This window comes from Pristiophorus japonicus, chromosome 2 (assembly GCF_044704955.1).
Source record: "Pristiophorus japonicus isolate sPriJap1 chromosome 2, sPriJap1.hap1, whole genome shotgun sequence".
In the NCBI taxonomy this organism is placed as follows: Eukaryota; Metazoa; Chordata; class Chondrichthyes; family Pristiophoridae; genus Pristiophorus; species Pristiophorus japonicus.
The window spans coordinates 46,606,000-46,622,972 of NC_091978.1; the positions used below are offsets into that span (position 1 = coordinate 46,606,000).

The 16,973-nt window shown below is 50.3% G+C and overlaps 1 protein-coding gene across 1 annotated transcript in view; it reads right to left on the reverse strand.

Annotated features, from left to right (window-relative positions):
- ino80b (INO80 complex subunit B) overlaps positions 1-16,973 on the reverse strand; it is a 152,211-nt gene that overhangs the window by 84,831 nt on the left and 50,407 nt on the right. The window contains exon 4 of the mRNA XM_070859725.1: positions 15,253-15,378. Within this exon, the coding sequence (XP_070715826.1) occupies positions 15,253-15,378 (126 nt within the window). The remainder of the gene's footprint in view (positions 1-15,252; positions 15,379-16,973) is intronic.

The following is a 16,973-nucleotide window of genomic DNA, read 5'->3' on the forward strand; positions in this document are numbered from 1 at the left end:
TAGTGGGGGAGGAGCAATGTTGTATAGTGGGGGAGGGGAATGTTGTATAGTGGGGGAGGGGGAATATTTTATAGTGGGTGAGGGGAATGTTGTATAGTGGGGGAGGGGGAATGTTGTATAGTGGGGGAGGGGAATGTTGTTCGTGGGGGTGGGGAATGTTGTATAGTGGGGGAGGGGAATGTTGTTTGTGGGGGAGGGGGAATGTTGTATAGTGGGGAGGGGGAATATTGTATAGTGGGGGAGGGGAATGTTGTATAGTGGGGGAGGGGAATGTTGTATAGTGGGGGAGGGGGAATGTTGTATAGTGGGGGAGGGGAATGTTGTTCGTGGGGGTGGGGAATGTTGTATAGTGGGGGAGGGGGAATGTTGTATAGTGGGGGAGGGGCAATGTTGTATAGTGGGGGAGGGGAATGTTGTATAGTGGGGGAGGGGAATGTTGTTTGTGGGGGTGGGGAATGTTGTATAGTGGGGGCGGGGCAATGTTGTATCGTGGGGGAGGGGAATGTTGTATAGTGGGGGAGGGGAATGTTGTATCGTGGGGGAGGGGACTGTTGTATAGTGGGGGAGGGGGAATATTGTATAGTGGGGAGGGGAATGTTGTATAGTGAGGGAGGGGAATGTTGTATCGTGGGGGAGGGGCAATGTTGTATAGTGAGGGAGGGGCAATGTTGTATAGTGAGGGAGGGGAATGTTGTATCGTGGGGGAGGGGCAATGCTGTATAGCGGGGGAGGGGGAATGTTGTATAGTGGGGGAGGGGCAATGTTGTATAGTGAGGGAGGGGAATGTTGTATCGTGGGGGAGGGGCAATGCTGTATAGTGGGGGCGGGGCAATGCTGTATAGTGGGGAGGGGAATGTTGTATCGTGGGGGCGGGGCAATGTTGTATAGTGGGGGCGGGGCAATGTTGTATAGTGGGGAGGGGAATGTTGTATAGTGGGGGCAGGGCAATGTTGTATAGTGAGGGGAGGGTCATGTTGTATAGTGGGGGGAGGGGGAATGTTGTATAGTGGGGAGGGGAATGTTGTATAGTGGGGGAGGGTCATGTTGTATAGTGGGGGCGGGGCAATGTTGTACAGTGAGGGGAGGGTCATGTTGTATAGTGGGGGCGGGGCAATGTTGTATAGTGAGGGGAGGGTCATGTTGTATAGTGGGGGCGGGGCAATGTTGCATAGTGGGGGAGGGGAATGTTGTCTAGCGGGGGAGGGGCAATGTTGCATAGTGGGGGAGGGGAATGTTGTATAGTGGGGGGAGGGTCATGTTGTTTTGTGGGGGGAGGGGGAATGTTGTATAGTGGGGGAGGAGCAATGTTGTATAGTGGGGGAGGGGGAATATTGTACAGTGGGGGAGCGGAATGTTGTACAGTGGGGGAGGGGAATTTTGTATAGCGGGGGAGGGGAATGTTGTATCGTGAGGAGGGGGAATATTGTATCGTGGGGGAGGGGAATGTTGTACAGTGGGGGAGGGGAATGTTGTACAGTGGGGGTGGGGCAATGTTGTATGGTGGGAGGGGGAATTTTGTATAGCGGGGGAGGGGAATGTTGTATAGTGGGGGAGGGGAATGTTGTACAGTGGGGGCGGGGCAATGTTGTACAGTGGTGGAGGGGCAATGTTGTAGAGTGGGGGAGGGGAATGTTGTATCGTGGGGAGGGGGAATATTGTATAGTGGGGGAGGGGAATGTTGTACAGCAGGGGTGGGGCAATGTTGTATGGTGGGAGAGGGGGAATGTTGTATAGTGGGGGAGGGGCAATGTTGTATCGTGGGGGAGGGGGAATGTTGTACAGTGGGGGAGGGGAATGTTGTATAGTGGGGGAGGAGCAATGTTGTATCGTGGGGGAGGGGGAATATTGTATAGTGGGGAGGGGAATGTTGTATAGTGGGGGAGGAGCAATGTTGTACAGTAGGGGTGGGGCAATGTTGTATGGTGGGAGAGGGGGAATGTTGTATAGTGGGGGAGGGGGACTATTGTATAGTGGGGAGGGGAATGTTGCATAGTGGGGAGGGGAATGCTGTATAGTGGGGGAGGGGGAATGTTGTTTATTGGGGGGAGGGGAATGTTATATAGTGGGGGAGGGGAATGTTGTATAGTGGGGGAGGGGCAATGTTGTATAGTGGGGGAGGGCAATGTTGTATAGTGGGGGAGGGCAATGTTGTGTAGTGGGGGAGGGGAATGTTGGAAAGTGGGGGAGGGGCAATGTTGTATAGTGGGGGAGGGGAATGTTGTACAGTGGGGGAGCGGGAATGTTGTATAGTGGGGGCGGGGCAATGTTGTATGGTGGGGGAGGGGAATGTTGTACAGTGGGGGAGGGGGAATGTTGTATAGTGGGGGAGGGGGAATATTGTATAGTGGGGGCAGGGCAATGTTGTATAGTGGGGGAGGGGCAATGTTGTATAGTGGGGGCAGGGCAATGTTGTGTAGTGGGGGAGGGGAATGTTGTGTAGTGGGGGAGGGGAATGTTATATAGTGGTGGAGGGGAATATTGTATAGTGGGGGCAGGGCAATGTTGTATAGTGGGGGAGGGGCAATGTTGTATAGTGGGGAGGGGCAATGTTGTATAGTGGGGAGGGGAATGTTGTATAGTGGGGAGGGGAATGTTGTTTATTGGGGGAGGGGAATGTTATATAGTGGTGGAGGGAAATGTTGTATAGTGGGGGAGGGGCAATGTTGTATAGTGGGGGAGGGCAATGTTGTATAGTGGGGGAGGGGAATGTTGCATTGTGGGGGAGGGGAATGTTGTTTAGTGGGGGGGGCAATGCTGTATAGTGGGGGAGGGGAAATGTTGTACAGTGGGGGCGGGGCAATGTTGTATAGTGGGGGAGATGCAATGTTGTATAGTGGGGAGGGGAATGTTGTATAGTGGGGGGAGGGGGAATGTTGTATGGTGGGGGAGGGGGAATGTTGGATAGTGGGGGAGGGGGAATGTTGGATAGTGGGGGAGGGGGAATGTTGGATAGTGGGGAGGGGAATGTTGGATAGTGGGGAGGGGAATGTTGTACAGTGGGGGCGGGGCAATGTTGTATCGTGGGGGAGGGGGAATGTTGTATAGTGGGGGAGGGGAATGTTGTATAGTGGGGGAGGGGAATGTTGTATAGTCGGGAGGGGAATGTTGTATTGTGAGGGCGGGGCAATGTTGTATAGTGGGGGAGGGGCAATGTTGTATAGTGGGGGAGGGGCAATGTTGTATAGTAGGGGAGGGGGAATGTTGTATAGTGGGGGAGGGGAATGTTGTATAGTCGGGAGGGGAATGTTGTATTGTGAGGGCGGGGCAATGTTGTATAGTGGGGGAGGGGCAATGTTGTATCGTGGGGGAGGGGAATGTTGTATAGTGGGGGAGGGGCAATGTTGTATAGTGAGTGAGGGGAATGTTGTATAGTGGGGGGAGGGGGAATGTTGTATACTGGGGGAGGGGGAATGTTGTATAGTGGGGGGAGGGGGAATGTTGTATAGTGGGGGAGGGGGAATGTTGTATCGTGGGGGAGGGGGAATGTTGTATAGTGGGGAGGGGGAATGTTGTATAGTGGGTGAGGGGAATGTTGTATAGTGGGGGAGGGGGAATGTTGTATAGTGGGGGAGGGGGAATGTTGTGTAGTGGGGGAGGGGAATGTTGTATAGTGGGTGGGAGGGGAATGTTGTACAGTGGGGGAGGGGGAATGTTGTACAGTGGGGAGGGGCAATGTTGTATAGTGGGGGAGGGGGAATGTTGTATAGTGGGGGAGGGGAATGTTGTATAGTGGGGGAGGGGAATGTTGTACAGTGGGGAGGGGCAATGTTGTATAGTGGGGGAGGGGGAATGTTGTATCGTGGGGGAGGGGAATGTTGTATAGTGGGGGAGGGGAATGTTGTATAGTGGGGGAGGGGAATGTTGTATAGTGGGGGAGGGGGAATGTTGTACAGTGGGGAGGGGCAATGTTGTATAGTGGGGGAGGGGGAATGTTGTATAGTGGGGGAGGGGAATGTTGTATAGTGGGGGAGGGGAATGTTGTATAGTCGGGAGGGGAATGTTGTATTGTGAGGGCGGGGCAATGTTGTATAGTGGGGGAGGGGCAATGTTGTATCGTGGGGGAGGGGAATGTTGTAGAGTGGGGGAGGGGAATGTTGTATAGTCGGGAGGGGAATGTTGTATTGTGAGGGCGGGGCAATGTTGTATAGTGGGGGGGGGGCAATGTTGTATAGTGGGGGAGGGGGAATGTTGTATAGTGGGGGAGGGGAATGTTGTATAGTCGGGAGGGGAATGTTGTATTGTGCCCCTAATTTAAGACATGCAAGAATGAGGAGGAGAGCCAGACCATACACACCCCGCACATACAGGGTAAAGAGATTTAACCTCGACGCCTTTGACCACACCTGCCTTCGGAGACTGCGCTTCCACAAGGTGGTGAACAATGAAATATGTGAGCTCATCAGGTCACATATGCAGCCTGCCATCAGGACATCAGTGTTGGTTGAGGTCAAGATCACCGCAGCACTGTCTTTCTACGCGTCCGGTTCCTTTCGGGCCTCCGAGGTCGAGATTAGCCCTCTGTCTCACCATGTAACCTATTGTGTTCCTAACACAGATGAGGCTGCACACAGGGAGGTTAAAGTAACAGTGACCTCAGTCTTTATTCAGACACTCCAGAGTGAGGAACAGGCCTTCGGGGCCGGCTTATATACAGTGCTCCCAAGGGATGCTGGGATGCACTCCCTGGTGACGGAACATGGGAGTGCATGCTTTACAGATACACAACATCATTCCCCACCCAAAGTCAAAGTGAAAACTATTTACAAGGTGAGGTGTCGGGAGCCTTTCTTTCCCTGGTGGACCGCCTCGGTACAAATGTCTGTTCTGGTATGTTGGCTGTGCCCTCGCTGGGCTGGCGTGTTGTTGGCCCTGCAGGGCTGCTAGGTGAGCCTGGCCTTGCTGGGCTGTTGGGCGTGATGGGTTCGACTTCCTGGTCCGGGGTGGTGTCGTTGATCCTTTGGGTGTGTGTTATAGGCTCGAAAAATGTGGTGTCTGCTGTGGATTGTTCAGGGCAGTCTGTGAACCGCAGCCTCGTTTGGTCCAGGTGCTTTCTGCAAATTTGTCCATTGTCTAGTTTGACTACAAACACCCTACTCCCTTCTTTAGCTATCACCGTGCCCGCGATCCACTTGGGACCATGTCCATAGTTTAGCACATACACAGGGTCATTCAGATCAATTTCCCGTGACACAGTGGCGCGACCATCATTTACATTTTGTTGCTGCCGCCTGCTCTCTACCTGATCATGCAGGTTGGGGTGAACCAGCGAGAGTCTGGTTTTAAGTGTCCTTTTCATGAGTAGCTCAGCCGGGGGCACCCCTGTGAGCGAGTGGGGTCTCAGGGTCTCATGCGGTAGCTGAGCAGTACTCGGGACAGGCGGGTTTGGAGTGAGCCTTCTGTGACTCGTTTAAGGCTCTGTTTGATGATTTGTACTGCCCGCTCTGCCTGCCCATTGGAGGCTGGTTTAAACAGGGCCGAGTTGACACGTTTGATCTCATTGCGGGTCATGAATTCTTTAAATTCGGCACTGGTGAAACATGGCCCGTTGTCACTGACCAGTATGTCAGGCAGACCGTGGGTGGCAAACATGGCCCTTAGGCTTTCAATGGTGGCGGTGGCGGTGCTTCCCGACATTATTTCACATTCAATCCATTTTGAAAAAGCATCCACCACCACCAGGAACATTTTACCGAGAAACGGGCCCACATAGTCGACATGGATCCTCGACCATGCTCTGGAGGGCCAGGACATAGAAACATAGGAACATAGAAAATAGGTGCAGGAGTAGGCCATTCGGCCCTTCGAGCCTGCACCACCATTCAATAAGATCATGGCTGATCATTCCCTCAGTACACCTTTCCTGCTTTCGCTCCATACCCCTTGATCCCCTTAGCTGTAAGGGCCATATCTAACTCCCTCTTGAATATATCCAATGAACTGGCACCAACAACTCTCTGCGGCAGGGAATTCCATAGGTTAACAACTCTCTGAGTGAAGAAGTTTCTCCTCATTTCAGTCCTAAATGGCCTACCCCTTATCCTAAGACTATGTCCCCTGGTTCTGGACTTCCCCAACATCGGGAACGTTTTTCCCGCATCGAACCTGTCCAGTCCCGTCAGAATCTTATACGTTTCTATGAGATCCCCTCTCATCCTTCTAAACTCCAGTGAATAAAGGCCCAGTTGATCCAGTCTCTCCTCATATGACAGCCCAGCCATCCCTTGGAATCAATCTGGTGAACCTTCGCTGCACTCCCTCAATAGCAAGAACGTCCTTCCTCAGATTAGGAGACCAAAACTGAACACAGTATTCCAGGTGAGGCTTCACTAAGGCCCTGTACAACTGTAGTAAGACTTCCCTGCTCCTATATTCAAAACCCCTAGCTATGAAGGCCAACATACCATTTGCCTTCTTCACCGCCTGCTGTACCTGTGTGCCCACTTTCAATGACTGATGAACCATGACACCCAGGTCTTGATGGACCTTCCCTTTTCCTAATCTGCCGCCATTCAGATAAAATTCTGCCTTCGTATTTTTGCCCCCAAAATGGATAACCTCACATTTCTCCACATTATACTGCATCTGCCATGCATTTTCCCACTCACCTAACCTGTCCAAGTCACCCTGCAGCCTCTTAGCGTCCTCCTCACAGCTCACACCGCCACCCAGTTTAGTGTCATCTGCAAACTTGGAGATATTACACTCAATTCCTTCATCTAAATCATTAATGTATATTGTAAATAGCTGGGGTCCCAGCACTGAGCCCTGTGGCACTCCACTAGTCACTGCCTGCCATTCTGAAAAGGATCTGTTTCTCCCGACTCTCTGCTTCCTGTCTGCCAACCAGTTCTCTATCCATGTCAGTACATTACCACCAATAGCATGCGCTTTGATTTTGCACAGCAATCTCTTGTGTGGGACCTTGTCAAAAGCCTTTTGAAAGTCCAACTACACCACATCCACTAGTTCTCCCTTGTCCACTCTGCGAGATACATCCTCAAAAAATTCCAGAAGATTCGTCAAGCATGATTTCTCTTTCATAAATCCATGCTGACTTGGACCGATCCTGTCACTGTTTTCCAAATGGGCTGCTATTTCAGCCTTAATGATTGATTCCAACATTTTCCCCACAACTGATGTCAGGCTAACCGGTCTATAATTACCCATTTTCTCTCTCCCTCCTTTCTTAAAAAGTGGTGTTACATTAGCTACCCTCCAGTTCATAGGAACTGATCCAGAGTCGATAGACTGTTGGAAAATGATCACCAATGCATCCACTATTTCTTGGGCCACTTCGTTAAGTACTCTGAGATGCAGACTATCAGGCCCTGGGGATTTATCGGCCTTCAATCCCATCAATTTCCCGAACACAATTTCCCGCCTAATAAGGATATCCTTTAGTTCCTCCTTCTCACTAGACCCACTGTCCCCTAGTACATTTGGAAGGTTATTTGTGTCTTCCTTCGTGAAGACAGAACCGAAGTATTTGTTCAATTGATCTGCCATTTCTTTGTTCCCCATTATAAATTCACCTGAATCCGACTGCAAGGGACCTACGTTTGTCTTCACTAATCTTTTTCTCTTCACATATTTATAGAAGCTTTTGCAGTCAGTTTTTAATGTTCCCTGCAAGCTTCCTCTCGTACTCTATTTTCCCCCTCTTCATTAAACCCTTAGTTCTCCTCTGTTAAATTCTAAATTTCTCCCAGTACTCAGGTTTGTTGCTTTTTCTAGCCAATTTATATGCCTCTTACTTGGCTTTAACACTATCCTTAATTTCCCTTGTTAGCCACGGTTGAGCCACCTTCCCCATTTTATTTTTACTCCAGATAGGGATGTACAATTGCTGAAGTTCATCCATGTGATCTTTAAATGTTTGCCATTGCTTATCCACCGTCAACCCTTTAAGTATCCTCTGCCTGTCTATTCTAGCCAATTCACGTCTCATACCGTCGAAGTTACCTTTCCTTAAGTTCAGGACCATAGTTTCCGAATTAACTGTGTCACTCTCCAGCTTAATAAAGAATTCATATTCATCATATTATGGTCACTCTTACCCAAGGGGCCTCGCACAACAAGATTGCTAATTAGTCTCTTCTCATTACACATCACCCAGCCTAGGATGGCCAGCTCTCGAGTTGGTTCCTCGACATATTGGTCGAGAAAGCCATCCCTAATACACTCCAGGAAATCCTCCTCCACCGCATTGCAACCAGTTTGGTTAGCCCAATCAATATGTAGATTAAAGTCGCCCATGATAACTGCTGTACCTTTATTGCACACATCCCTTATTTCTTGTTTGATGCTGTCCCCAACCTCACTACTGCTGTTTGGTGGTCTGTACACAACTCCTACTAGCGTTTTCTGCCCTTTGGTATTCCGCAGCTCCACCCATACCGATTCCACATCATCCAGACTAATGTCCCTCCTTACTATTGCATTAATTTCCTCTTTAACCAGCAACGCCACCCCGCCTCCTTTTCCTCTCTGCCTATCCTTCCTAAATGTTGAATACCCCTGGATGTTGAGTTCCCAGCCTTGGTCACCCTGGAGCCATGTTTCCGTGATGCCAATTACATCATATCCGTTAACTGTTGTCTGCGCAGTTAATTCATCCACCTTATTCTGAATACTCCTCGCATTGAGGCATAGAGCCTTCAGGCTTGTCTTTTTAACACACTTTGCCCCTTTAGAATGTTTCTGTAATGTGGCCCTTTTTGTTTTTTGCCTTGGGTTTCTCTGCGCTCTACTTTTACTATTCTCCTTTCTATCTTTTGCTTCTGCCTCCATTTTATTTCCCTCTGTCTCCCTGCATAGGTTCCCATCCCCCTGTCATATTAGTTTAACTCCTCCCCAACAGCACGAGCAAGCACTCCCCCTAGGACATTGGTTCCGGTCCTGACCAGGTGCAGACCATCCGGTTTGTACTGGTCCCACCTCCCCCAGAACCAGTTCCAATATCCCAGGAATTTGAATCCCTCCCTCTTGCACCACTGCTCAAGCCACGTATTCATCTGAGCTTATCCAGCGATTCCTACTCTGACTAGCACGTGGCACTGGTAGCAATCTTGAGATTACTACCTTTGAGGTCCTACTTTTTAATTTAGCTCCTCGCTCCCTAAATTCGGCTTATAGGACCTCATCCCGTTTTTTACCTATATCGTTGGTACCTATATGCACCACAACAACTGGCTGTTCACCCTCCCTTTTCAGAATGTCCTGCACCCGCTCCGAGACATCCTTGACCCTTGCACCAGGGAGGCAACATACCATCCTGGAGTCTCGGTTGCGGCCGCAGAAATGCCTATCTATTCCCCTTACAATCGAATCCCCTATCACTATAGATCTCCCACTCTTTTTCCTGCCCTCCTGTGCAGCAGAGCCACCCACGGTGCCATGAACTTGGCTGCTGCTGCCCTCCCCTGATGAGTCATCCCCCTCAACAGGACTCAAAGCGGTGTATCTGTTTTGCAGGGAGATGACCGCAAGGGACCCCTGCACTACCTTCCTTGCACTGCTCTTCCTGTTGGTCACCCATTCCCTATCTGGCTGTGTACCCTTTACCTGCAGTGAGACCAACTCACTAAACGTGCTACTCACGTCATTCTCAGCATCGTGGATGCTCCAGAGTGAATCCACCTGCAGCTCCAGTGCCGCAACGTGGGCCGTCAGGAGCTGGAGGCGGATACACTTCCCACACACTTAGCCGTCAGGGACACCGGAAGCATCCCTGACTTCCCACATAGTACAGGAGGAGCATAACACATGCCCGAACTGTCCTGTCATGACTTAACACCTAGATTAACTTAATTTGTCAACATCAATGCTAAAGGTTGCTTACTGATATAGAAAAGAAAAAGAAAAACTACTTACCAATCACCCGCCAATCATTTACCCCCTTGGCTGTGATGTCACCTTTCAATTTCCTCCTGCTCCTTTTTTGCTTTCTCTCCCTGCTGCAGCTGCACAAGCTGGCCTCTCGCTGAACTCACCATGCTGGGCCTTTTTATAGGCCTCCCCACGCTGCCTCACCGACACTACTCCATCTCCTGCTGCCACAAACTTAGTGGTGTCTCTCTGGGCGCGTTGCTCAACTGAGCACATACGCTGCATTGCCGTACACAGGACTCTAAGTCAGAGTCGATACCGGGCCACCACACATGTGGGATCTGGCTATCACTTTCATCATTACTATACCCGGGTGTGTGCTGTGGAGATCCAAGATGAACGTCTCCCTGCCCTTTTTGGGTAGCACTACGCGGTTACCCCACAACAGACAGTCTGCCTGAATGGACAGCTTGTCCTTTCGCCGCTGGAACGGCTTGATTAGCTCTTGCATTTCAACGGGGATGCTGGCCCAGCTCCCATGCAGTACACAGTTTTTTACTAGGGACAGCAGAGGATCTTGGCTGGTCCAAGTCCTAATCTGGCGGGCCATGACAGGTGATTTATCATTTTCAAACGCTTTCATGACCATCAACAAGTCTGTGGGCTGCGCCACCATCAACAATTTTGCAGTCTGCGCCATTTCCACCCCCGTGGTGGGCAATGGTAGCCGACTGAGAGCATCCGCACAGTTCTCGGTGCCTGGCCTGTGGCGGATGGTATAGTTATACGCTGATAGTGCAAGTGCCCACCTTTGTATGCGGGCTGAGGCATTAGTATTTATCCCCTTGTTTTCAGCGAACAAGAATATGAGAGGCTTGTGATCGGTTTCCAGCTCAAATTTGAGGCCAAACAGGTACTGATGCATTTTCTTTACCCCGAACACACACACACTAATGCCTCTTTATCAATCATGCTGTAGGCCCTCTCGGCCTTAGACAAGCTCCTGGAAGCATAGGCGACACGTAGCAACTTCCCCGCAACGTTCGCTTGTTGTAATACACAACCGACTCTGCACGACGACGCATCACATGCTAGCACAAGTCTTTTACACGGGTTATACAATACAAGCAGCTTGTTGGAGCATAAAATGTTTCTGGCTTTCTCAAAAGCAATTACTTGTTTTTTTCCCCATACCCAGTTTACACAATAACATATGTAGGGGCTCTAAGAGAGTGCTTAACCCCGGTAGGAAATTATCAAAATAGTTGAGGAGTCCCAGGAACAACCGCAGCTCCGTGACGTTCTGTGGCCTGGGCGCGTTCCTGATAGCCTCTGTCTTGGCGTCTGTGGGCCAAATGCCGTCCGCCGCGGTCTTTCTCCCCAAAAACTCCACTTCTCTTGCCACGAAGACGCATTTCGACCTCTTCAGCCGCACCCCGACGCGCTCCAGTTGCTGGAGGACCTCCTCCAGGTTTTGTAGGTGCTCGGCGGTGTCCCGACCCGTGACCAATATGTCATCCTGAAAGACAGTGTGTGGTACCGACTTGAGTAGGCTCTCCATGTTTCTCTGGAAGATCGCTGCAGCCGACCGAATTCCAAACGGGCATCTGTTGTAGATGAACAGTCCCTTGTGCGTGTTGATGCAGGTGAGGCCCTTCGAAGACTCCTTCAGCTCCTGCGTCATGTAGGCTGAAGTCAGGTCGAGCTTGGCGAACGTCTTGCCTCCTGCCAGCGTCGCAAATCGGTTGTCTGTCTTAGGTAGTGGGTATTGGTCCTGTAGCGAGATACGATTAATAGTTACTTTATAATCGCCGGAAATCTTGACCGTGCGATCACTTTTGAATACTGGAACAATTGGGCTGGCCCATTCGCTGAATTCCACTGGGGAGATGATGTCCTCGCGTTGCAGCCTGTCCAGCTCGATTTCCACTCTCTCCCTCATCATGTGAGGTACCACTCATGCCTTGTGGTGAATAGGTCGTGCCTCTGGGACCAAGTGGATCCATACCTTCGCCTTGGAAAAGTTTCCAATGCCTGGCTCAAAAAGGGAAGGAAATTTGTTAAGAACCTGGGTACATGAGGCCTCATCGACATGTGATAGCGCTCGGATGTCATCCCAGTTCCAGCGGATTTTGCCCAGCCAGCTCCTTTCAAGCAGTGTGGGGCCATCGCCCGGGACAATCCAGAGTGGCAGTTCATGAACCTGCCCTCGTAGGTGACCTTGACCATGGCGCTGCCCAGAACAGTGATAAGCTCTTTGGTGTACATTCTCAGTTTTGTGTGGATGGGATCAGGGCTGGTCTGAATGCCTTGTTGCACCACAGTCTCTCAAACATCTTTTTACTCATGATGGATTGGCTAGCGCCAGTGTCCAGTTCCATGGTTACGGGTAAGCCATTCAATTTTACGTTTAACATTATAGGTGGACATTTCGTCGAAAATGTGTACACCCCATGTACTTCAGCATCTACCTCCTCTCTCTGAGGCTCGAAATTGCTTTGATCCACCATGGACCGATCTTCCTCTGCCACGTGGTGGTTAGCAGGTTTTGCAGAGCTGCAGCTCATTTGCAAGCTCGTTGGAGGTGCCCCATTGTTCCACAGTTCCTGCAAACATACCCTTTTTGAATGGAAGCCTCCACAACATCAACAAGGTGTGAATTGCCTTGCATTCATCCTTTCTTGGGGACCTGAGTCATCTGGGTCACCTAAGGCCTGCTGGCAGTTGCAGACTCGTGGGTTCTGCCCTGTACATTTCTGCTCGCCAACACAGTTCCAGTTAATTTATGAACATTGCTAGCACTTGTGTGCTGAGCGATTTGTTTGGTGTTATCACTGGTGTACATAAACGCCTGTGCTATCACAATGGCCTTACTGAGGGTCGGTGTCTCTACAGTCAAATGTTTTCATAGGATGGTCTCGTGCCAATGCCCAGTACAAAAAGTCTCTGAGCATTTGCTCCAGGTAGCCATCAAACTCACATTGTCCTGCGAGTCGCCTTAGCTCGGCGACGTAGCTCTCCACTTCCTGACCTTCAGATCGCTGGCACGTGTGGAACCGATACCTCGCCATCAGCACGCTCTCCCTCGGGTTAAGATGCTCCCGAACCAGTGTACACAGCTCCTCATACAACTTATCTGTGGGTTTCACTGGAGCCAGAAGATTCTTCATGAGGCTGTAGGTCGGTGCCCTGCAGACTGTGAGGAGGACCGCTCTCCTTTTTGCAGCGCTTCCTTCTCCGTCCAGCTCGTTGGCTACAAAGTACTGGTCTAGCCATTTGACATAGCCTCTGAGAACTTCTCCAGGATGCCCACAGTTTGCTGCATCTTTGCGTTGGATTCGTATACTCGTCGCCAGTTATTGTGTTCCTAACACAGATGAGGTTGCACACAGGGAGGTTAAAGTAATAGTGACCTCAGTCTTTATTCAGACACTCCAGAGTGAGGAACAGGCCTTAGGGAATCCCTTGGGACCTCAGGGGATGAGCTCCCTGGTGGCAGAACATGGGAGTGCATGCTTTACAGATACACAACACAACCCATCGCTGCATTAGACAGGTCACGGATGCCCTGTACGCGAAAAGGATGGACTTTATCAGCTTAGCCATGACCACGGAGGCTCAGACTGACAGGACTGGAGCATTCTACCGCATTGCTAAGTTCCCCAGGGTGCAGGAATCTATACATTGCACTCACATCGCCATGCGGCCACCTTATCAGGACCCGGAGCGTTTTCGTAACAGAAAAGGATTTCACTCCCTGAAGGTCCAACTAGCTGTCGACCACAACCAGATCATAATGGCAGTGAATGCCAAATGTCCGGGCAACTTCGATGAGGCTCACATCCTGTGTGAGAGCGCTGTCTGTGACATCTTTAAGAGTCAGGCACAAGGACAATGCTGGATGCTTGGTGATAACCGATATGGCCTAGCCACCTGGCTGATGACCCCCCTGTGTGACAGCTACACCGAGGCCGAGAAGCGATACAACCGGAGCCACAGAGACACACGCAGTGTGGTCTAGAAAACAATAACTGTGCTTAAGCAGCGCTTCAGATGTCTGGACCAATCAGGAGGGGAGCTACAATACAATCCTGAGCAAGTAGGTAAATTCGTGGTCGTGTGCTCGATGCTGCACAACCTGGCTATCAGGAGGGGCCAATAATTGCCAGAAGGGACTGGTGCTCCACCTCGGGAGAAAGAGGAAGAGGACGATGAGGGGCTGGACACTGACTGAGGGCCAGGCAATCAGACTGGCTATGCAACCATGCCCACGACTCTCTCCAGACCGCAGGAAAGGGCCTGTGGTGACTACATAGCTGCAAGACTCTTACGTGAGGAGCTGATATCTGAACGATTTGCCTGAAAGAACGTTGATGTAAGTGACAACGCTGACACACTGCTGTGTGTGTGCAGCTCAGACATCAATGGTGCCCATCACCTTGGTGCCAGTTAAAGTTTACATTGATTGAAGTTAAGTTGTATTTAGCCCTTTCATGTTAAGGAATCACCAGTGTGTAACGGTCCAGCTATCTGAGACAATGTGCAACAAGGTTATGTTCAATAAAAACATTTTATACCAACATTGGTTTGAAATCATAAGTATCACAGGCAATAACACCCAACCCCTGCCCACACCCCACTTTTTCCACCATTGACATCAATCAAATGTTCAACATGTCCAGCAACACAGAATACAAAGGCAAAGCAGGAGCGTGGTCCCCAGTCCCCATACAATACAACAAATTGCATACACCCAGATGGAGATATAACACACAGCCATCACCTGCGGACATGCACCTCATTTTCCTTCCCACCTCCACTTCTTCTCCCTACCTCTACCCCTTCCGCTCCTCGCTCCATGGTGCCTGGCCGAGGAGCTCCTCAGGTGGTGCCTCTTTGGGGGGGGGATGAAGGCAGATGCAGTGATTGGACGGGTACGGGAGCAGTGGGTGTCGAGGGGGCAACATTCTCTGATGCAGAAGCAGGATCTTGGTCCTTGTTCTCATCTGTCGTTCGCAGTGGTGGTGCGGAACCTAGGGGCCACTGGGAGGCCTGTGGCAGCAGTGTTCCTGGCTATCACATCCAGGACCTCCGCCATGCGTGGAATGTACTCTGTCATGGTGGCCAGCTGTTGGGATATACCCCCCAATGCTTCGATGAGCTGGTCACCAATGTCTACAGTCCTCCTGGACAACTGTACCATCTCTCTGCTCTCAGACCTGCTGTATCTATGAGACCTCCGCGGGGTCAGCGCCGTCCTGGGGACAAATGGGGTGCCCTGTGGCGAGGTGCTTGGGGCCGGTACCTCCAGAGTGGAGGCGGGAATGACTGGAGGGCCACTAGGTGGCCTTGGGGTGGAATGGCTTCTGGAGCATGGCGATGCAGGTTCCTCGAAGTCCGCTCTCTCATCCGTGGAGAACAGACCCAGTGGATCGACGGGAGAGAATCGGAGCTCCTCATCACCAGATGTCGGATCGTCCGAAGAGTCGGGCCCCGCGCCCCCACCTTCTGGCCTCTGTGGTCTTGCCTGGGGCCGCACTACTGGCTGAGCTGCAAAACACAAATGAGGTTATTAGAGGAGAAGCGGGTGTTAGGGTGACAAAGTGAGTCCAACGCTACACACTGCATATGCACAACAAAAGCACCATCGCTATCAAAATCATCACAGACATCGCATTTCATGACCATCAACACATTTGCATTGCAATGATTTTCATTAGGCCAGCATTATTTTTATGACCATTTTAGAAATCATCTATCATATATGATTGTTCGGATATGAGTGGGTGTGGCAACTATTGATCTTACATGACGCAATGGTGTCAGCTTTACTCGTGGCATCACTTCAGGGTCTGCAGATGCGTCCGTGGCTGTCCGGGTGTGCTTCCCCACGAGTGTGAGCACCCGCTCCTCCATCTCAGTGATGTCGCTGGGGACTGGTGGCCCCCCACCTGTTCGCCTCTGCACGGACCTCATCGTCGATAGCTTCTTCTGTAAAAGGTGACAGTGTAAGAATAAAAGTGTTTATTAATTGATTCTGTGTATGTATAAATGTTAAAAGTGTAGATTATACGGGAAGGCCTGTTTGTGTTGAGATAAAATGGAAGTCCACAGATTGCCAGCATGGGCTAAGTTTTGTAAGAAACAAAATGAATGCCCCCAGAACTGCCGCGTGGCTTTCGTGTATTGGAAAGCCATTTGAACTAATCAGAGATGGCTGAACCAAACCAGACAGCCACATGTGTGAGGAGAGACAATAAGGAGCTGCCCTGGAACCAAAGTCCAATCTGGAGGCTTCCTGAGGACATTGGCCTTGAGGAATATAAAAAACGCAAACCAGGAACTTTTCTCACCTTTCTTCTCTCCCTGCTGGACCTCCTGTTGAAGACCAGCCAAATCAGCATGCTGTGTGTCCAAACCAGCCACCCAAAGGGACATAACGTATATCACTCGTTATTATAACCTCACAATAGCTCTGTTATAACATAATTGACAACTGTTTGTAATGTGCATGTGTGTGTCTTTTTAAGATAACTGATCACTGCTGCTAATGTGCATGTGTGTATGTTTTTAATAATCCCTTCCAATTGTTTTGAACGCATCATCTCACTGTCAAATATAAGCCCAGAGAGATTCAGAAATCTTACAAAATTGGTGGAGAATGCGGGCAACTGGCGAGACAGCTTTTTGATGATTCTTTTGAACAGTTGGAAATCTCAGGAGTTGCGATTCTAACCTGGGTTGCGATTATAATTGAAACAGTTAAACGGATCGGGCGGGAGTTGCGTCTTAGGAGAGCAGTCGTCTCGATAGTTGTAACTGTTTAAGTGGGGTGGGTTATAATTGTTGAAGTGGAGACCCACCAGTAGTTATATTCAAAAGACACAGGATGAAGGGATCGGTCATGAAGAGAAAGCCAACAATAAAAAGTAATGTTGAGCTAGTTTATCGGGAGAGGTTGTTCAAAAAGCTCCCGATACAAGACGCAGAAGAGTTAAGGGCGCAGGCACAGCATGAGGGTAGACCTGCCTCATTTGAGGAGATGGTGAGACTTATACAGGAGAGGGTAGATAGGGGAGAGCTCAAATCAAAACGGGCAAACAGTCTCGTGGCATTTAGCACTTTTTATTGTGCCAGGAGAGATG